This window comes from Quercus robur, chromosome 1 (genome assembly GCF_932294415.1).
Source record: "Quercus robur chromosome 1, dhQueRobu3.1, whole genome shotgun sequence".
Classification (NCBI taxonomy): domain Eukaryota; kingdom Viridiplantae; phylum Streptophyta; class Magnoliopsida; order Fagales; family Fagaceae; genus Quercus; species Quercus robur.
This window is the reverse complement of record NC_065534.1, coordinates 54,140,951-54,163,188: the sequence shown is the minus strand read 5'-3', so window position 1 is coordinate 54,163,188 and position 22,238 is coordinate 54,140,951. Positions and strand designations below refer to the sequence as shown.

Sequence of the window (22,238 nt, the reverse complement as noted above, 5' to 3'; positions counted from 1 at the left end):
GTGAGCGAATGCAGCAGCCTGTCACTGCTATTGCGCAGGGTTGTGATCGACAATGCCGTTCGCCCCACTGCGACTCTTGTCACGGTACGCCTCTCACGAAACCTCTCAAGCACGAAATCAATTTTTCTATGAAAACTTTTCCCAAAAAAACAAATTTTACTAACTCGGTTTTTCTGTTTTCCTCTTTTGCTTAATTTGCAGGTTGATAGTGCTAGAAGGCATGGAATTTTACTTGAGGCCGTGCAGGTTCTCACGGATCTGAACCTTTCCATCAAAAAGGCTTACATATCTTCAGATGGAAGATGGTTCATGGATGGTAAGAGGAAAAAGAATTCAAGCTTTTAATTGTTTTTTTTTTTTTTTCTTTTTGTTAAATTAATGGTGTCCATGTTCGGCGCACGTTAGCTTAAACGTGTTGTTTCTAGTTATTGAAAATTTCTGAAACACGTGTTTTGTTCTGTTTTTGGTTGCAGTTTTCCATGTGACTGATCAAATCGGAAACAAACTTACGGATGCGAGCGTTATCAGATACATTGAACAGGTAATTATCACATTCAATGCCTAATTTATTGCCGTTCTGATTTTAATAAATATGATTAAATTTTTTTTTCTTTGTTTGTTTATTTTGTTAACAGTCTATGGGCAGCATTCACTATGGTCGGACTAACGGCCTAACAGCCCTAGAACTAACTGGAACCGACCGTGTTGGTCTACTATCTGAGGTTTTTGCTGCGCTAGCTGACCTTCAATGCAATGTTGTGGAAGCTAAAGTTTGGACTCACAATGGCCGAATTGCTTCACTAATCTATGTGAAGGACTGTGATTCCGGTTGCCCCATTGAGGATTCCCAGAAAATAGACCGAGTCGAAGCTCGTTTGAGGAATGTACTCAAAGGTGACAATGATATTCGCAGTGCTAAGACCTCGGTGCCTATGGCGGTCACGCACACTGAGAGGAGGCTGCACCAAATGATGTTTGCGGATCGTGATTATGAGTGGAAGCCAATTTTGAAGCGCAGTGATGACTGTCCCATTGTCACGGTTCAGAATTGGATTGAGAGGGGTTACTCTGTTGTGAATGTTCAGTGCAAGGACAGGTCGAAGCTTTTATTTGACATTGTTTGCACGATGACAGACATGGAGTATGTTGTTTTTCATGCTACTATCAATACAGCTGGAGACAGAGCATATTTGGTACGTAAATTTAATACCAAAACATGAATTGGGTTTTTGCTAACATTAATGTTTCCAATTGAAAATACTGACTCTTTTATTATTTGGTACAGGAATTTTACATTAGACACACAGATGGGACTCCAATAAGTTCTGAACCAGAGAGGCAACGCGTTATTCAATGCCTATTGTCTTGTGCCCTTGATTAATCAAAGGGTCTGTTACTTGGCCAATTGTTAGTAAATGAGTTTAGAAAAGTTTTATACTATTTACACGAGGATTATACAAAGTTGTAAAGTCGTTAAAATAATTAATTTTTTTTTTTTCATAAAAGGTTTTTTAAAATAGTTTTTAAATGTATCCATTAAAATAATTTTTTTTTCATAAAAAGGTTTTTTAAAATAGTTTTTAAACGCATCCATTAACGATTCCTTTAATCAAATATTAGAGTTATGCTAAAACTAATTATAGTTCAATGTTTAAAATAAAAATCATATATCCAGAAGGACACATGATATATTAGAGCATCTGCTTTATTTATTTTACATTTTCATTTTACAATACACTCAACATCAAATTTATAATTTTAGCTATTTGAATTTTATATTATTAAAGTAGTATGAACGCAGAAAGAGGAGAAATGATTTGGACAAATGAAGTAGAGTGGTAAGACGAAGAAAAATAGATATATATATATATATATATATATATATATATTTTTTTTTTTCTTGAGAAACGAGATTTTTTTATTAAAAAGTAGTGTGAATATAACATATAATAATATGGTTTTAGCTCCACCAATATAGCCACATTTTGGTATTTGGTGGTATTAAAAATAACAATATAACTTTTTAGCACCACCAATACTAGTGCTCTTACATATCCATATCATTAGTCATTTTGTGGGTTTTCTTAAGTGTAACCTAATAAATTTCATAAAACAAGCGGTACCTAATTTGTTGGAAGGGACAATGAAGATTGTTTCGAGTGAAATTGCAATTTAAGAACTTCTAGTGAATGACTCTGCTTCTAGCTATTTTCTTTACCCACTAGCTCTTTTTTCTTTTTTCTGTTTTTATCTAATAAGCTAGTGACTACACAATTAGGCTACTTCTATAAATTTCCAAAGTTTGGACAATTTCAAGTAAAAGAGATTTAACCCCTTAAAGTACTTTCCTATCCCTGCAAAAACAAAATGAGACAGGCCCTGGTTCTATCTAAATAAGGTGAAAATCAATATTCCTATCTTATGTGATAAATTATATACTTTTCTTTTTTGGACATTTAAATTGTTGTCCTTATGATAAGGAGACTTTTACTAAAAATGTCTGGTTTTTCTGCAAGAACTTGTTCCTTTCTTGTATAACTTTAAAATGGCTTTGGAACTTGGAAGAGTAGGTGAGCAGAATCATTTGGAACTTGCTTTCATGAATAGAGGAATTTAAATGTGAATGGACTGACAGACAGTTATATGGTTGGGATTCATAAATAACAAGTGCGATGGTATTACGCCTACAACCATTCTAGCCTTCATAATTAGGTAATGTTCACATACAAAGGAAAAAGACTGCCTTGAATTTCAGGTTTGTAAGGTTTCAACTTCCAAGATTTGATAGCAATGTGAATCATTCAAAGTCTATTACTCTTAAGACTAAAAAATCAGAAATAGTTGTTCAATTTTTTTTTTTTTTTTTTCCCTCCTCAGCTTGCATTCTAAGCTTATACATGAAATCAATTTAAAGCTATAATATGGATATTAGTTGTTGTTATAGTTGACTACATATTCTGATCCCTTAGATAGTGATTTCCATTTTCCAACCGTTGATGTTGACATATTCTGGAACGAAATATACTTGTTCTTTAGCATTAAGCATAATAACTTGACCGAAAGTAGTAATAATTTTTTAACTGGAAAAGCGTAATTTTTATTTTATTAAGTTGTGAAAGGTTGAGGATTCGAGTTATTTGCTCAATTAGCAAAATTTATTGTCGTCAAACAAGATATTTGAAATGTGCTAAAAATATTATAGATTTTACCATATAAGCATTTACAAATTGATGTATCGAAATGCATATGATTGATATATTTCAACAATCTAATAAATTTTTTTTTTAAATTTTTTTGGTGATTGATGATACATTATTCATCTTTGTAAGCTTCACTTATAAAATTTGTAGGATCCCAAATATCATTTATTCAAATACTCATTTATTATTTTTTTGAGATTCTACCAATTACGTTCATTGTCACATTAGTTTATAAGTTTTTTTTTATTAAAATGATCATAACTTTGCATTTTCCCACCCAAAAAAAAAAAAGTCTTTTAAAAGTAAGACTATGGGATTTTTTTTTTTTAATAAAAAATATAAAGTACTACTTAAAATAAGCAATGTGCAAATTTTTTTTTAATAAAAAAAACAATTAAATTTTTTGCCTTAGCCCTCAAAAATGGAGGCATAAATATGGTATCTTTCTATATAATTATTCATATATATATATATATATATATATATATAATATTATATAGTACTGAAAATGAAAAGCATCATGGATGATTTCAGATTTTAAAAGCGAGCAATTATAAAACAAATGACAAACTTTGTTTTATTGTTTTGAAGTGAACATATTAAAGCAAATAAGCATGCATGTATCACAGTGAAGGATAATACCCTTTCTTTCTTGTCTTGCATGAACATGTGTAAGGATTTCCATGATGTTGTTTAAGTGTTTATGTATGTGTGGTTTTAAGATATTGCCCATTCCTGTATTATTAGAGCACCCACAGCAGATGTGGTAAATGTGCCAAATGCCAAATATTTGGCACATTTACCACACCAAGCACAAAAATGATGCTTTATGAGATGTGCTAAATCTCAAAATTTATACCACATAGCTACAGTACCGTTGCAAATTTGCAACGGTGCGGACTAATGTGGTAAAAATTTTTATTGTTTTATATTCGTCGTCTCTCTCCTCTCACTTCATTTTTTTTCTTTTCTCTTCTCTCTCACTCTCCGGTTCCCTCTCTTCTCCCTCAAACCCCCAATCCTCTTCTCTCAAACCTCACTCTGTCTCTCTGTCGAACTCCCTGTTTCTCTCGGCGCCGTCGCCCTGCTCGACCTCGGCGCCTTCGTGCTCACCAAGACGCTGACTTTCGCCGCCGCGTTCTCCGCCTTCCGATCCCGTGGCTCATCGCTCTCGCTTTTTTCTTCGCCCAGTTCATCGCGCTCGATTTCTTCTTCGCGCTCGCTTTCAACACGATCGGGTGGACCGACAGGGCCAAGGCGGCGATCGTGCGTTCTCCGCCTTCCGATCCCGTGGCTCATCGCTCTCGCTTTTTTCTTCGCCCAGTTCATCGCGCTCGCTTTCTTCTTCGTTCTCGCTTTCAACACGATCGGGTGGACCGACAGGGCCAAGGCGGCGATCGTGCCTGGGTTGGTGTCGTTGATTGTTGGGGTGATTTGTAATGGGTCCGGCGTGGGGCCGTGGTTGTTTGGGGTGATTTTGTAATGGGTTTGTGTCGTTGATTGTTTGGGTCGATGTGGTGCAGTGGCGGCGTGGGGCCGTGGTTGTGGCTGGGTGTTGATCAATCAAAGATCTCTCTCTGCCTCCAAACCAAAACAGAGCAAGAAAAACATCCAAAACCTTAAAATTTTTCAATAATGGCAGAGATTAACGGCTGTGGTGGGTTTGTTTTGACTTGTGTTTTGGGTTGTGGAGGAATAGGTGGCTGTGTAGTGGTGGCTGTTGGTTGTTTGCAGTGGCTGTAGATTGTGTTTAATGCGTAGGAAATATTATTTTATTATGTAGGAAATATTATTTTAATGTATAGGATTGTATGATAAAACATCTGATAAATGGGATGTTGTAAAATGGTGTGGTAAAATAATAAAGTAGGTCTTTGATGTTGTAAAATGGCATAATTTTTGCCACATCTGCTGTGGATGCTCTTATTGTCCTAAACTCGGCATTATCTATTATATTGCCTATTGTGGGCTTGGACTTCCTATTGCCCATTGCGGGCTTAATCTCATGTATTTTGGATATTGTTTGTGCTGAATATACAAAATACACGCATAGGAAATATTCAAAATACATGAGTTTGAGCTCACAATGGGCAATAAGAAGTCTTGGACTGCGTCCTCTTTATTTTTTTTTTAAGGAATTGTAGTAATGCCTCTGAAGTCTTCTGTATACAACTTTTTATTATATAAATGGTGTCCTTTTCATTTTTATTTTTTGAGGAACTATAGACTGTCTTTGTAGTGTTTTATGCCTGATATGTAAACTTTTTATTATATAAATAGTAAGCTACTCCTACATGACCTAATAAAACCCATAAAAAATTGGTAAGTTGATAACAATTTGAAACTCTAAAAGCTAGCTTCGGCTCTACAACCAATATAAAGCTGGGCAAAACTCTAAATGATTTAACATAAAGGTTATTTGATGTCATTTGTTGAGAAGGGCAAAAGAGGTTGGACTCGTTACCAAGTTTAGTCACAAACGAACCAAGACCTGGACAGTTAGAGCATCTCCAGCAGACTCTCTAAATTTTTGTACTGTTTGGAGAGTGAACAGTTCATTTTACCTTTTGCCTACCTGCTTTTTCAAATACACTTTCTAACAGACTATCTATCAATTTCTCTATCCTATTTAAATATTATTTCTTCATTCTTTCCTTAATATTTCTTTTTCAATCTTCTTTCATTCATCTAATTTTAATGAAAAGTGCTATGTTAACATTTTACAATATTTTCACAATAAATCATATATGGTAAGTTATTACTGATTTTAATTTGAACACATCACAATAAATATTTTTCAAATTCCAAACAACATTAACAATTATATTTTTTTTTATTGAGAAATGTTACGTCTATTACATTTTTTCGCAATACTTTCACAACAAAATCTTATATGGTAAGTTGTTATTAGTTCTGATTTAAACCCACCATTTAAATTATTTTTTTATTCCCCAATATCAACTAATAACAATCTATCACTTAAAATTTATTGTGAAAATATTGCGAAAATATCGTGGTAATGTTACTCAATTTTGATTTCTTATTCCTTATATTATTTTCCTTTCTTTCTTTAGTTTTTTTTTTTTTTCATCCATACTTTTTTTTTTTTCTTGTTTTTTCTCCTCCACACACGTACACCTACCCCCAATATCTATCTTCACTCTTTGTTTGAATTTTTGTTTTTCTAGTTTTCTCCAGAACATTTCTCCCCTTCTCCCTATCTCTTTTGTTCTCTTTCTCTTACACACAAACACAAATTTCTCTCCCTCAATCTCACACAAACAAATTTTCTTTCATACACACATAGATCACCGGCAGAGAACAAAGATTACAGTCCTCCCCACTTCTAAGAACATGCAGCTTAATCACCATATTGGTCAGATCGGCGTTCTACATGATTTTTTTTGGTTCTGGTTTGATTAGTTTTATTTTATTGTTCAGATTTCATTAAGCTTATGAGAAAGACTGTTTTTGTGTTTCAAATCTTTCGATTGGGTTTTTGTTTTGATTGTGGTATGTTTTAGATTGTAACCGTTGAGATAGAGAAGCACGAGAAAGTGAAGAACAAAAGAGAAAAGGGATGAGAGAGAAAGAATTTTTTTTTATTCAACCCGGTATTATTTTAAGCTTGAATATTGTTTAGATGTGTTACAATATTTGCTACAGTGCTCTCCATACTTGGAGAGCTGCTGTAGCAAATAAATAAATAAATAAATTTGGAGATGGAGAGGCTGTTAGAGGGTCTTTTTTGTGTGAACAGTGACTTTTTCTCTCCAAAATTTAGAGACAGCCAACCTGTTGGAGATGCTCTTAGAACCATGTATCAAATACCCACTGGTGCAAGACCCACAACCAACGCAAGATTTCTCTGCTACCAAAACTCACAAACACATCATGCTCAAAGCTGTAGTGATAATAATAATAGTATTATGCCCGAGTTTCATATTTTTGAATTGAGATGATCTTTGATGAGCTCTTTTTGAGAGACTATCATCTCTGAGAAGAAGATGACAAAGTAGGGGCTGTGCGAAGTTGAAGCAGCAAGCTAGCAACCTAGCACAGATTGCCAGTCACGACCTCCATCTTCATCTTCGTCTTCGTCTTCTGCTTCTATTCCTTCTTCTTGCTTCTTTTTCTCCTTCTCTTTCTTCTTTTCGTCTCCACAACTGTGGTTTCCATTTCTCATCTTCTCTCCGTTTGTGTTTGTGTTGATTCTTTTGAATTCTTTTTTATGTTTCCAAGGACCTTTCACGTGACTTGCATTGGGTAAGAAGAAAAATTTTAATTTTTGAATTAAAGATGGCAAAATGTTTCGGCCATTAGATTTTTGTAGCTAAGCCCGTGATGTGACTATTGATAGATTGATATGTGACAAGCATTTGATGACTGTAAACCCAGCCCACCGGTGAATACAAAAGAAGAATCAAATTGAGTAAAACAACAACAAAAAATAAAAACGTATAAGGCCTCCACTAGTTATTGAGGACTTGGCAAACTCAGGTGCACTCATTATTATATACAATTAAGTATATAATAATTATTTTAATTTAAAATTACAAAGTGTCCTTCTAATTCTTATATTATTACAATATTACTATCACCAGTTTAACTAATCAACATATTAATAAATAAAGAAATATTATATCTATGCTTAGGATATGATATTTTTTATTTTTGTCTCGAGAAAGTTATGATATGAAAAAATAGATTTGAAAGATATATTTCTATATTTAATTGGGTCATTTAATTTAATTTTTCTATTTATACTAATTTAATATATTTATTTATATTTAAATAATTATTAAATTAATTATGACGTCATTACGGTTCGATACCGGTTCAACCTCGATTCGATCTTAAAAACATTGATCCTCTCCCTTTTACGGTTCAATAAATGGTCCAGGTCTGAAAACCTTGACTACAGGTAGATAGTGCGAAGTTTCAAACTACAGACATGGGGCACTACAAAAGATACCATTATTGCTAGACTTTTACTTTTTTGGATCACTAAATATGCCATCTACAAGTTTTCGTGCAAAAATGTCGAAATAATATATTTCGATCAAAATTCTTGGCCAGTAGAACCCCGAGGCATTTTTTATCAAGTTTTAATTGGGTTTTTTTTTTTTTTTTTGCAAAAGATTTTTTCATTTGTTTCTGGGACCTCTAAATATAGTTTCTATAAGCTTCTTGTAAAAAAACCAACATTTTATCTCGGTCAAAATTCTTGGCCATTAGGACCCAGAGGTATTTTAAAACAAAATTTAACCCTTTTTTTTCAATTGTTTCTAGGACCTCTAAATACGCAATCTACAAGTTTTCATGCAAAAACACCGACATTGTATTCCGGTCAAATTTCTTGGCAAGTAGGACTTGGGGGCATTTTCAAACAAATTTTAATGAATTTTTTTTTTCCCTGCAAATGATTTTTCCATTTGTTTCTTCGACCACTATATATGCTATCTACAAGTTTTCATGCAAAAACGCCGAAATTGTTTTCCGGTCAAAATTCTTGGCCAATAGGACTTAGGGACATTTTCAAACAAGATTTAGGGTCCGTTTGGATACCTCTTATTTTGCTGAAAACTGAAAACATTGTAGCAAAATAATTTTTAAATATGTGAATAGTGTCATGAGGCCCATTTTTAATGAAAGTTTTGGTGAAAAAAGAGGTTTGTGGGTCCTGTGAACAGTGCTCGAGACCCTCTGGAAAGCACTGAAACGCGCTTCTCAATGAAACAAAAGCATAAAAACGCATACGCAAGGATGTGGGCATGTATCCAAATGCCTACTTAATCGAGTTTTTTTTTTTTTTCCTTGCAAAAGATTTTTCCATTTGTTTATCAAACAACTATATTTGCGATCTACAAGTTCTTGTGCAAAAACGCCAACATTGTATTCTGGGAAAATTCTTGGCCAGTAGGACCTAGGAGAATTTTCGAACAAAAATTAACCAAGTTTTTTTTTTTTTTTTGCAAAAGATTTTTCACGGACCTCTTTATATTGAGATCTACTAAAGGAAAATCCATAGTTTTTTGCTTCTACAATGTTCCAATTTTCTACCATACTGCAACACTTGCTTTTTTTTTATATATAATCAAAATGCAACACTTGCTTGTTCCAAAGAGTTACCCCTCTCAATATCTGTCAGCAAAAGGCAAATTATTGGTCAATGCAAATAATAATGACAACATGAAGATGAACGGTACACCAAAGATCTGACATTTCTCCGATGTCTTTGCCGACAGTTCATCAAAATGACTATGAGAAAGATCCCTATGCAAAGGAATTTGGCATTAGTATAGACAACAAGCTTGCATCTGTTGAGGCTCGGGTTCTTCCAGATCCATGGGTAAGTTCAAAGCCACTTTACTACTTCAGACATTAAGCCTCATACTACCAACAAGTTGTTTATTGTATCCCTTTTCTTTTCGTAATAGCTTAAGTATCATGATACTGGAAAGGAAAAAGAATACTTGCCTCAATTTGGTCAGTGGAATATGATGAACAAGGTTAGTCAATGTAAAACTTGAGAAACTTAAAAATTTAACAGCAAACTGATTTCTAAGTGTTAAAAGTCCGAGACTAACTATATCTGACAGAAGGTTCGTTTTAATGCAGAAAGTGATAAATGGAAGCACCGTCAGACATTGGGCTTGCATCAACTTCTCAAAAACCGTCCAAGAGAGCACTGCTTGTAGTTTCTGTCAACAGTTGGTTCAGATGTGCCAAATTTCTGGCATGGTAAACTTTACTGATTCAGTTCTGGGTAGTGGCAAATTTTAAGTAGAAATCAGTGACTTTATGAAACCATCATTCTATCCAAATAATTATAACACTGTTTCCAACATTCCAAGTTATTTCTTGCGTTTATAATATGTTTTTGTTGACCTTAATCTCAGGAATTTAATCGGGACCCTGCAATTCCAATATATTCAGCCAGACCAGATCAGGTAAAGAAGCCCTTAAAATATGTGTATTATGCTGCTGCAAGGGATATACCGTAGACGACACGATTTGTCTTAAGACAGTGACTTGGTCAACGCCTCATGTCCGCTACTTCTTTTGGTAAAATCATATTGTGTAATTTCTGTAAGGAAAATTCAGATAGTATCTCTTCTTTATTTCTAACAGAATTTAAGATTAGTGTACAAAATTTTATTTTATCTAGTGTCGTTCTCAGGCTTCATTCTTGTTAGATTGTCATTTTGACTTAGATGTTATCTTTAATAAACCAAAGTTACAATTCGTCACTAACCACACGCACCAAGTACTTCAACCAGTACTTGGCAATCCATTATGGCGAATTGAAAGTTTATCAGCAACTGCGTGGAAATGTTGGGCAACATTGTCAATTATTGGGAAGATGACTTCACTTGGTATATTCACTTTCCTCATAATATAGGAATCTATGGAACCTTGGAGCACTTATGGTACTCGAGTATATATCACATCGGGGATTGTACTGTCAATTACGATAGCTTTACTCCCTAGGAAGAGAAGAGGACAGAAAGAAAGGTGTAAAGCCTTGAAGGAATTCGTGACCTCCATTACCAATGAGATTGCATATCTCCTCCATCAGAGCAGTTCTCTTTCAATCACTACTGGGATTTCATCAACGAAACTGTAGAGTTGAAGCCAATGCCTATGGTGGTGGCTCTGTGTAAGCCAAATACAAGGGTCGAGATATATGCCTTCATTTATGCTTGTAATGCTTCCTATTGGTTCGTTTGGAATCCAATTATTTTGCTAAAACTGAAAACTTTTTGTTGAGGACTAAAAAGTACAATAAGACCTATGAATAGTAGCAAAATTAAACTGAATAGTAAAATAAGTTGGTAAAAATAATCTTTACCAAATGGACACTATATATGCCTCTATTTATATTGTTCTTGCGTTTTGTTAAGTAATTTTATTAGTAAACTGTACGGCACCGAGGTGCCCAGATCCAATTGGGCCTTGGATTCAGGCCCGGTAGCACGGCCCTGTTTTTCAAATCCCTACTTTATACTACCCTCATAAACTACAAGTCTAAATCTCGTCCCCTAACCAGTGCTCAAGACTAAAATCCAGACATACCATAGGGTGCTCAGTAGTTTCCAGGAAAAATCACTATCAGGCATATTCGCTTGAGTTGGAACCAAGTTCCAAAGCCATAATCTCAGCATTCCACTCTCACCTAAGCATCCACTTACAATAGATAATATTGGACCTTTAATTGCACTAACAATGGCAGCAATCATGATCGACCCACTAACTTAGGGCTATAAATAGGAGAAGTTGGGGAAGAAAGGGGGTTCAGAAAAAATGGAGAAAAACAGTTATTAAGGAAGAGAGAGAGAGAGAGAGGATATTACTTTGAGTCTTTGTGCCGAGAACGACCCAAAGTAGGAAATTCTAAAGCCCACTTTATAAATAAGTTGTGAGCCCAAGTAAGGTTAAGCCCAATAATTTCATTTCTGGTGCGCACAATTGGCACCCACTGTGGGGCTACCCTATGAAGCTATGGTTCGACTGAGACTTAAACACGGGAAATGTCTGAAGGGCATTCAGGAGGCCAAGCTGGGAGCGGATCAGTAAGATCGATCTTCTCGGGACACCACATGGCAGGAAAGAAGACAGAAAAGGCGTGAGGATAGGGAGCGTGGGCGAGGAGAAGAAGAATCTTGCCTTGGAGAGGGGTCAGACCAGACTCACCAAATGATGTCGGCAAGAGCTGGAGCAGTTGCGTAGACTGGTGAAGGATCTGGAGTTGGAAGCAAGGGGTTGGCGCTAGAGAAGGAACCGAAACAATCGAGAAAGGAGGGATGATAGCGTGGGAAATCGAGGCAAAGAGGGCTCTAGCCAGTCCGGTCCCCGACGATTCCAAGACCAGTCACTTTCCCAAGAATCACACCGACACAGGAACCACTCACGTTCTCGAGATACACGTCAGCACCGGAATCGTTCACGTTCGCATGGATATGACGACCATGGTTTGGATTCCCCAGAGGAATGGCGAACCCACAATGCTGCCATAGACACCATGAGCCGGGCCTTATGAAGAGCTGCTCGGTCACCATTCTCAAATGAAATTGAACAGGTCCCTATGCTGAGTCGGTTTACACGGCCACCATTTAATTCCTACAATGGGAAAACAGACCTTGCGGAGCATGTCAGTCATTATATCCATATGATGTCCTTGCATGCACACAATGATGCACTGATGTGTAAGGTGTTCCCCTCTAGTCTCGGCTCCACGACCTTGAGATGGTTTAATGGATTACGAAAAGGTTCCATTCGCAACTTCGAAGAGCTGATCCACGAGTTTGGCACGCAATTCGTGACGTGCAGCCGAGTGCCACAATTGGTGGACGCACTGCTTTCCATAAAAATGAGGGTTGGCGAAACCCTTCAGAGTTATGCCAGTCGATATTGGGAACTATACAATGAAATCGGTGGGGGCGATGAGAAGATTGCGGCAAGCACCTTCAAGATGGGGCATCCCAAAGACTCTAAACTACGGGAGTCACTGATGAAAAGACCTCCCAAGGATATGAGGCAACTTATGAGGCGTATTGAGGAGTATAAGCGTCTCGAAGATAATCAGCTGCAGAATAAGGGTAAGGCCTCGTTGCTCAGTCGCTCTCGGCAGGGCATTTTTCCAACAAAAACAAAAAAGGATTTCAGGATGCAGGAACTAGAAGCACAAATTGAAGGAGTGAATGTGGCGTTCAAAGAGCCGGTGCACAAAATTTTAGATCAGATTAAGAACGAGTTGTTCTTTAGGTGGTCGAACAAGATGGGGGGCGACCCATCTCAAAGGAATCAAAACTTGTACTGCACATACCATAGAGATAAAGGGCACACCACCAAGTAGTGCCGGGAATTAAAAGATCATCTGGGACAACTAGTGAAGGCAGGGTATTTGAAAGAGTTTGTAGTGGATTCCGGTAACCGAGATGCCGGCCAGGGTGTTCAGCAGAAAGGGAATCCCCTCCCGCCACCGTTGGGAGTGATCGAGGTCATCCACGCTGCCCCTAGGAGTGCGCCCACAACCAGAAGAGTATTAACAGTAACCTGCGCGGAAGGACAATCACTCAAAAAAAGGATGAAAGTTGGGCAGCTGGCAATCTCTTTTGACGAGGAAGATCTGGAGGGGACAATCCAACCTCATGATGATGCGTTGGTAGTAACAGCACGGATAAGTGGCTTCTTGGTGAAAAGAGTGATGATAGACCAGGGAAGCGGAGCTAATGTAATGTACCCAGATTTGTTTGAGGAGCTCGGATTAAAAAATCAGGACTTGATGAAATATGATACGCCGCTGGTCTCATTTGACGGAAGAGTGGTAATCCCTGAAGGTCAAATTTCTCTCTCAATGAACATGGAAGGCAATGAAGTGATGGTGACCTTCATAGTAGTTAGATCGTTCTAGCCATACGCGACAATCTTGGGAAGACCGTGGATTCACGCAATGAAGGCTGTTCTGTCCACCCTACATGTGAAAGTTAAATTTCCCACCAAGTATGGAGTTGTTGTGGTACAGGGAAACCAGCGAGTGGTAGGCGGAAAGGCAAGCAGGTTGAACAAAAGGAAACCACCGAATGAGTAACTTCATAGCAATTACAGAAGCCCCAAGAAGAAGTAGGGGTAAGTTGTGCCGAGGAGGTTTTGAAGGTTAAAATTTTTCCAGACACTGACAGGTATTTCCAAATAGGCACGAGCATGAAAGACCGAGATGAGGTAGAAATGTTTTTATTCCTTTTGCAGAATGTGGATGTCTTTGCATGGAGTCTGTACGAAGTTCCTGGAGCAGATCCCGAGTTCATTGTCCATAAGCTCAATGTGGACCCATCATTCCCCTCGAAAAAACAAAAGCCGAGAAGAGCATTGAAGGAGCATGTTGACGCAGTCAAGTTGGAAGTCCAAAGGCTGAAGGAAACAAGAGTGATAAGAGAAGTATTCTTCCCGGAATGGTTAGCAAATACAGTGGTAGTGAAGAAAAAGAATGGCAAATGGAGGGTTTGTGTCGATTTCACGGACTTAAATTGGGCATGTCCTAAAGATCCGTTCCCAATGCCCAAGATTGATCAATTGGTAGATGCTACATATGGACACCCGAGGATGAGCTTCTTGGATGCCTTTCAAAAGTATCACCAGATTGCCCTGGCACCCAAGGACCGAGAAAAGACAGCATTCATTTCCCCGAATGCAAACTATCACTATAAAGTAATGCCATTTGGGTTAAAGAACGCCGGAGCCACGTACCAGCGAATGATGACAAGGATGTTCCGAGAGAAAATTGGGTGCATGGTAGAAGTATACATCGACGATATGGTGGTAAAGAGTAAATAGGAACCACGACATATAGAAGATCTCTGGGGAGTATTTGAGGTACTCCGGCAGCATAAGTTGCACTTGAATGCTAAGAAGTGCACTTTCGGTGTGGGGGCTGGTAAGTTCTTGGGGTATCTGATCTCTATTCGGGGGATAGAAGCCAATCCCGATCAGATAGAAGCCATGAATCACCTCAGACCATCAAGAAATCCTAAGGAAGTACAAGTATTAATCGGGATGTTAGCCGTACTAAATCGGTTCATCTCTAAATTTTCTGATCGCTGCAGACCATTTTATCAACTTCTGAAGAAGTGGAAGGGATTTTAGTGGGATGAGAAGTGTGACAAGGCCTTTCGAGATCTGAAGGAGTATCTGATGCAAGCGCCTATGTTAACGACCCTGGATTCTAGAGAAGATTTATCCATGTACCTCTCGGTGTCCAATCACGCCGTGAGCACTGTATTGTTGAAGGACCGAAGAGTGCAACAGCCGGTGTATTACATAAGCAAAACCTTGGTAGATGCCGAGACGAGATATCTGCCTTTGGAGAAGTTAGTATTGGCTCTGGTGCACGCAACGAGAAAGCTACTGCGTTACTTTTAGGCTCATACTATGTTCGTCCTTACCAAGTATCCCTTGCAGTCATTGTTAAAAAGGTCAGACTTCACGGGCCAAATAGCTAAGTAGGGAACTCGGCTAGGTTCCTTCGACATAAGGTACAGGCCGCGAAGCTCAGTGAAGGGACAGGTTCTTGCTGATTTCATTGCAGAATTCTCCCCCAAGAACGACGGGAAGATAATCTGTAATGTAGAGAATTGCCCGTGGAAGGTGTTTGTGGACGGTGCTTCGAGTGCTATGGGGGCCGGAGCCGAAATTGTCATAATCACTCTGGAGGGCATACGACTAGAGCATTCCTTCAAATTGGGATTTAAAGCCTCTAATAATGGGGCCGAATAGGAGGCCTTTCTTGCCGGATTGAGGACCGTTTTGTGCCTAGGCGTAAGGGATGTGGAGATTTATTCAGATTCCTGGCTGGCTGTTTATCAGATCCTGGGAAGTTTTGAAGCTCGGGACTCTCAGATGAAAGCCTATCTGAGCGCAGCTAAGCAAATCATTAGCAAGTTTGGGACAGTGAACGTGATTTTATGTAATTGGCTTTTCCTTTGACAAAACTTACTTTACTTGTATTTAGGTAGATTTAGAATGTTTTAAATACTTCAAGAAACCTTGTTTCAAGATCAAGTATTGAACTTTTCAAGTTTGTTCAAGAAACCAAGTTCAGAGTGCAAAATCATTAAAGCTCGACAGCTGCATCTATCGAGTTTAAGGAAGCTGTTCTTCATTCATTGTGCTCGACAGCTGCTCGACACTTGCTATCTGTCGAGATTTAAGATTTTCAAAATTTCAATCTAATTTTCTTGGGATCCGTGAATGTGTCTTTGGGATTTCTTTTCTCCTAACCCTAGACATATAAAAGGATCAATTTAAGGTCCGTTAAAGTGTTCACAATTTGTACAAGCTTTGAGCAAACTCTGTTCAAGCAAATTGTGACCGAAGACAAAGTTCTTGCCCTAATTCATCTTTTTCTCTTGAAGAAGTTGCTGTGTATATGCACCGTAGGGTTTTGTGACCAAGCATCTTCTTGATCTTTATCGTTTGGATGAACTGAAGAACTTTGCAACCAACAACCTTCTTAGTTAGTGATTGAAGTCGCGTACTGGGATCCGTGCAATTGGTTAGTCACGTACTAGGAGTTATGCATCTGAAAGGGGAACTGTCACTACAGAACAAGTCCAATTGGGTATTGGGGTAAGGGTTCAACTGTAGGTTGGTAAGGTACTTGGATTCCTTTACTTATAACCGCCTGTTGTGATAATAGTGGAGTTTCGAGAGTGGTGACCTGAAAATCATCCGGTGGGGTTTTTGCCGTTAGGTTTTCCCCATTCGTAAACAAATCACCGTGTTATTTATTTTCCACTGCATATTTAGTTTATTGGTGATTTGTTTGTGCTACCACACATTTGCATGATAAATTGATTAATTAATAACTTGGCTAATTAATTAATTAATTTCTATCACGAGGGTTCATTCAGTTTGTGGCCTATCAATAAGAGTTATCATGATAGCATTAATAATGAGAATAGTTCTCATTCAATTAATGTGTTTACAATAAACTTGTTACCAAGGAATTATAGACATGGATTGGGTTGTCGTTGCATATATTATTTTATGGTTTTATAAGGTTCCATATTATATGTCTATATGCTAAATTGATAATGTCCAGTTTACTTATTATATTCATGTTTATTATTTTCATATTTGAACATGGCATCATTTAGCCCACTTGTTACTATTCTTAATCAAAACAAACTGACTGGATCCAACTATGTTAACTGGAAAAGAAATTTAGACATTGTTCTTACAGCTAAAGAGAACAAATATGTGTTTACTCAACCATGTCCTAGCTTTCCTCATTAGATGCTCCTCCTAAGGAAAAATAATGATATGATCGCTGGCAGAAATCTAATGAAATGGCCAAGTGCTACATCCTAGCATCTATCTCAAATGTTCTACAGCATCAAATGCAGGATGTAGAACTACCTTAGGACATTATGCTAAGTCTGAAGGAGATGTTTAGTGAACAAGGCCGTTCTGCAAGGCAAGAAACCATGAGGCAAATTTATAATACCAAAATGGCTAAAGACAGTTCAGTAAGGGAGCATTGTCTTACAATGATCTCTAATTTGAATACACTAGAAGTTTTAGGTGCCGATATTGATGGAGAATCCCAAGTGGATATGTTACTCTAGTCACTATCGGAATCAGTCAAGGAATTCAGACTCAATCATAATATGAACAAAAAAATTTATTCTTTGTCTAAATTAATGAATGAATTGGTAGCGGCGGAAGGCATTCTTGGTACTTCTAGTGTTGATGCTAATATGGCTAAAGCTTCTACTTCTCAACCTAAGTTGAAAGGCAAGGGTAAGAAGAAGAAGAAGAAGGACTTCACCAAGCTAGATGGTAAACAAATTGCCCTAAGGGTTGCCGACAAAGGAAAGAAGATCAAAGAAAAGTGTTTCCATTGTGGTGAGAAAGAACATTGGAAGAGGAATTGTCCAAAATTCAAGGCTGCCAATAATAACGGTATGAAAAGTTCATTCCTCCTTGAAATATGTTTAGTACAAAATCCCATAGATTTCTGGTGTATGGATTCAGGTTGTACTAATCATATCTGCAATTCTTTGCAGGGGTTCCAGGAGACTAGAAAGCTTAATGGATGGACTTAAAAATTGATAAAATTATTGTAGTAATCATTTTTTTTTATATGATATTGTAAAAATTGATAAACATATAACTTATAATAAACTATTATTAAAACTGATACAAATATATAATATATCATCTAAATAACTAAATATAAGGTATACTTGGTTATTTGATTACTACTTTTTTTTTTTTTTTTGTACTTTTTCAATGTGTATTTGCTTAAACCTTTCTTTTAGCAATTATATATATATATATATATATATATATATATGTATTAATCGTAGTCGGTGATGAAATTGGACATTTCATCTGCAAAGATTATAACATATCAACTAAGATAATTTTTCTTGATCATAGAAGTGAAGACTTTTAGTTGATGTGTTAATATGTTTTAAGAGTTAAGACATATTGAACTAGAACACTGTAAGATTTATTATTCTCCTAACGACTGTCGAATGAATAATAAATCTCACGACTTCTATTTACATGAACTCTTAATCCTGAGAGAATAATGGACCTGATCATGAAGTGTAGGTTGCTTTGATATATCAAGAGTGAAATCTAAAGTCACGATCAAAACTTTAGTATGTTGGGCAGCCACATTTAGTGTTGATGGAACATATATTCCCAAGATGGAATTCATAATCTCTTAACAGAGATATAAAATATTTCTTTGAGATAAGTTTAATGGATTTGATTATTCAGAGTGTTAGGCTTAAACACTTTAGTAAGGAGTTACTAAATTATATATTTATGAAATTGGATTTCATAAATATATGATGAATAACTTAAAGGAATAAACCGGGTACTTAAGGATTAAGATGTAGTAATCTTCAAAGTGACAGTCTATATTTATGACTTTATATTACTACGAATATTTTATGAAGGGGTTGCATATATAATAAAGTCTTGGGATATAATTTATTAATAAGGCTTAGAGTACAATTATATTTATATAGTGGTATTAAATATAATTAATGGTAACTTTGGACTTATCAAGAGTTCACAAAAAAGCCCAAGACCCATTGGAGCTAGTGTCTTATTGGTCCCTTTTCTTTGTCCTTGTTACAGAAAACCTTGTCCCCCCCCCCCCCCCCTTTTTTTAAAGAGTATTCTTATTAAAACTTTCTTTGAAGTTGCTTCTAGCTTTGTGTGTGTTTATTAATATACACCGTATGTGAAATGATGAGTAGATATTGAAACTTAACCGACAAGATGAAAAAACACAACTATTCAGTATTTTTAAATGTATACGTGGCTTAAATTTATATAGCCACTTGGTGTAACTTTAAGTACTTTAAGTAATGTTACACCATCCAATAACTTGTTATTGAATTTATATTTTGAAAATCTCACCGTTGGATTATATGTCCTATATGTCTTTAACATGCATGTTAAATTTCATGTCAATCAGATGTTATCTACAATTGGATCCATAAAATCATCTTTTATGCATAATTTTAAATTACAAAAATTTAAAAGTTAAACATTGATTAATGACATAGTTATTGATCTTCGATTATCTTGAAAATTTGCGAACATAAAGGATATTTGAAAAAAATATAATCTAAATAATAAAATATTAAAGTTATACCAGACATAACTTTTTCTTTTTTCTTTTTTTGGTTGAGAAGATATACCAAGCATAACTTTAGTCTATATAACCCACATAATTTTATGCCACATTCAATTATTCAATAGTAAACCAAAAATAAGAACCAAAATATATCACAAATCAAACTATACATAATTATAAATATAAAACAACAACTACGCTTAAAAAAAAATACATGTAAATTTCTGAAATTTCATTTAAATATAACCTATAATCCTAAACCAATACATATTTAAAATATTTTTTCTTTTCTTTTTTCTCTTCATTTACTCCCCTCATCTGCCAACATCATGTCACTCTCGCCTGTGTCAAACTACTAGCCTTATAGATCTTCACTCTTTTATTTATATGCTTCCCTTTCCAATGTTCATGTTAGGTTTTAAGACTTTAGGAGCTAAATGTATTAGAACTTCAATTTGTATTATGTTGGCAAACCATGATCAAAACATTTAGTCTAAGTTTAGGCTTGCTCAAAGTGTCTTTATTTGTAAAGTTGGAATCAAGTGTACTGCAAGATTTATTGGATAAATCTGCATGGCTCGATCGATCGAAAATTAGGCTCGATCGATCGAATCTCATGCAGATTGTTTTTTCTGCAGAATTTCCAACTCAGCCCAAGCCCATATGACATGTAGGGTTTTATGTTTTGCTTCAAGTATAAAAGGAAAAACCCTAACCACGTTTTAAATGTTGTCAATATGCTATGTGTGTGAATTTTCTATGAGATCTAGAGGTGTTTACCTTCATACACACTTAGGGTTATTAAGATCAAGATTGATGTCAAGAACTTGGTGATCTCTTCGGTTGCTAATTCAAGAGCTTAAAGAAAAACACAAGTAGAAGAACTTGCGGTTGCAATGAATCAAAGAAAGAAGTAGTCCGTGGACTCGGAGCAGTCACGTGGTCGTGGTAGTAAGTTTTCTACATGAGGTAGCAATAGGATGTTAGCGGTCTAAGTCTTATCGTAAAACTTCAATTCTTTCTTAGTGGATCTATTTTACCTTAAGAATAGCTAGGTTAAATCCTCTCTAGGTTTTTTACCGGTTTGGTTTTCCTGGGTTATCATATTGTGTGTTATTTACTTTTCCGCACTGTTTTACATGATATGATTTGATTGTGTTAACCTAGATCTGAATAATTTATTTAAGTAATTACTTGGCAAAATAACTAGATTAAACAACTTGTGTTTTAAGGGGTCCAAAAACCGTACAGTTCAAACTCCACCGCATCTTTACTTGTTTTCCCTTTTTTTTTTCTTCTTCAATTTATTTGTTTTCATTTATTTTCCTCACTAGTCACTGCAACTTCCCACCATTTTTTTTTCCTTTCCTTCAGTTAACTATTCCAGGTGAGCTCATATTTTTATTTTGTCAACAATTCCTTTCATTTTATCTCTCTCATCTAGCTCGTTATTTTCTATCATTGGAACAAAAAGACCAAAAATTTCATATCGGTCAAAAATTGGATTTTGATTGGAATTAATCGAAACAACCTAGTATGTCTGAAACACATTGAAATAGGCCGAAATATTATCCGAGGTGGAACATGGTGGGTTCTCATTCTAGTTTGCATATCGATACGAGATTTTCCGACCATTTTGGCAGAAACAATACGATATTAATAACAAGGATGAACACCATGCTTCTAATTCAAGAACTATGATCACATGCTTAGAATTAGGGATTGCACCTAGCACACATCACCATGCTTTAATTTTTAATCCTTTCAAATATGATGATGGTATGCTTAAACTAGGGTTTTTCACCATGCACACACAATCACTCATTTCAACCTTGGATAATATGCTCCTTGATGCTATGAAATGTTATTTGCTTGGATGATGTAACATGACCATTGGCCAACTAGTCTAGAAGACTAGTTTTGTCAGGTAACATGGGTGCTTAACACCTTCTTATCTTGTATCTTAGCCTTTGAACATAGATCAAGTGATTGTAGATTAATGCTTTTCAATGCAATTTTCATTTTCTAGATTGTAACTAGGATAAAAGTCATGTGATTTTCTTAGATTGTATTTAGGACCAAAGTCATGTAGTGTTCTAGTTATTTTTCATATGATGTACATTCAAATATATCAATAAAAATGATGTATTTTTCATATGGTTTCTTATTTTTCTATTTAATTAAAAATAAGTGGCAACTCTATGTAAAAATGATAGTGGGTTTATGCAAATGACACTTATTTGTTATGTGTGTCACCAAATAATAGTGTTTATGCAAAATAGAAATAGAAATAATAATAAAAATTACAATCACACAAGGAATACAAAGATTTATGTAATTCAGACTTAGATCTACATCCACGAGCTCTGTTGAGGAGAAAGTTTCACAAAGAAAATAAGAGGATTACAATGGCAATACCCAAAAACTCACAAATTCCAAAGCCAAAATACATCCAACGAGAAACTTGAATTTCTCTAAAACATTGCCACGACTTTGAACTCTTAAAAAACAAAGGATAGAGAAAATCTATTCTATTAACCCAAGTTGCGGCATTCTCTGTTAAAGAGAGAAAAGCCTTAGCACTGAAGAATGACCAAAACACCTCGTATATGTGTATATCTATATGTATATATTAATTGAGTAATGCTTCAGTAACAAATTATTTCATAATATTTTTACAAATTATTGATGTGGCAAACTCATATTGGTTTTCATCTGGACCCATCACTAATATAACTTTTTTTATTAACTAATAATCATTCACCATATCAACAATTTGTAAAAAAAATTGTGATTTTATCATTTTCCATATTAATTAGCTTAAGGTTTGCTAACCAAAGTTTTCCACCATAAATGTATACTCTCCTCTCCCC

At 35.9% G+C, this 22,238-nt stretch overlaps 1 protein-coding gene, 1 long non-coding RNA gene and 1 pseudogene across 2 annotated transcripts; all 3 read left to right on the top strand.

Annotated features, from left to right (window-relative positions):
* The first annotated feature begins 8 nt into the window (after positions 1-8).
* Positions 9-1,468, top strand: LOC126713257 (ACT domain-containing protein ACR8-like; annotated as a pseudogene).
* An 8,183-nt stretch (positions 1,469-9,651) lies between these two features.
* On the top strand, positions 9,652-10,188 carry LOC126714397 (uncharacterized). The gene is made up of 3 exons (XR_007651593.1): positions 9,652-9,712; positions 9,822-9,944; positions 10,103-10,188. It is a non-coding gene; the product is annotated as an uncharacterized LOC126714397 (long non-coding RNA).
* Positions 10,189-12,288: 2,100 nt separating this feature from the next.
* Positions 12,289-13,059, top strand: LOC126713248 (uncharacterized). Its single transcript, XM_050412956.1, has one exon. It carries the CDS (start codon positions 12,289-12,291, stop codon positions 13,057-13,059), a length of 771 nt encoding a protein of 256 aa, XP_050268913.1.
* The last annotated feature ends 9,179 nt before the right edge of the window (positions 13,060-22,238 follow it).

Coding starts and splice junctions, on each gene's coding strand:
- LOC126713248 (XM_050412956.1), top strand. CDS start 12,289: ATGCTGAGTCGGTTTACACGGCCACCATTTAATTCCTACAATGGGAAA.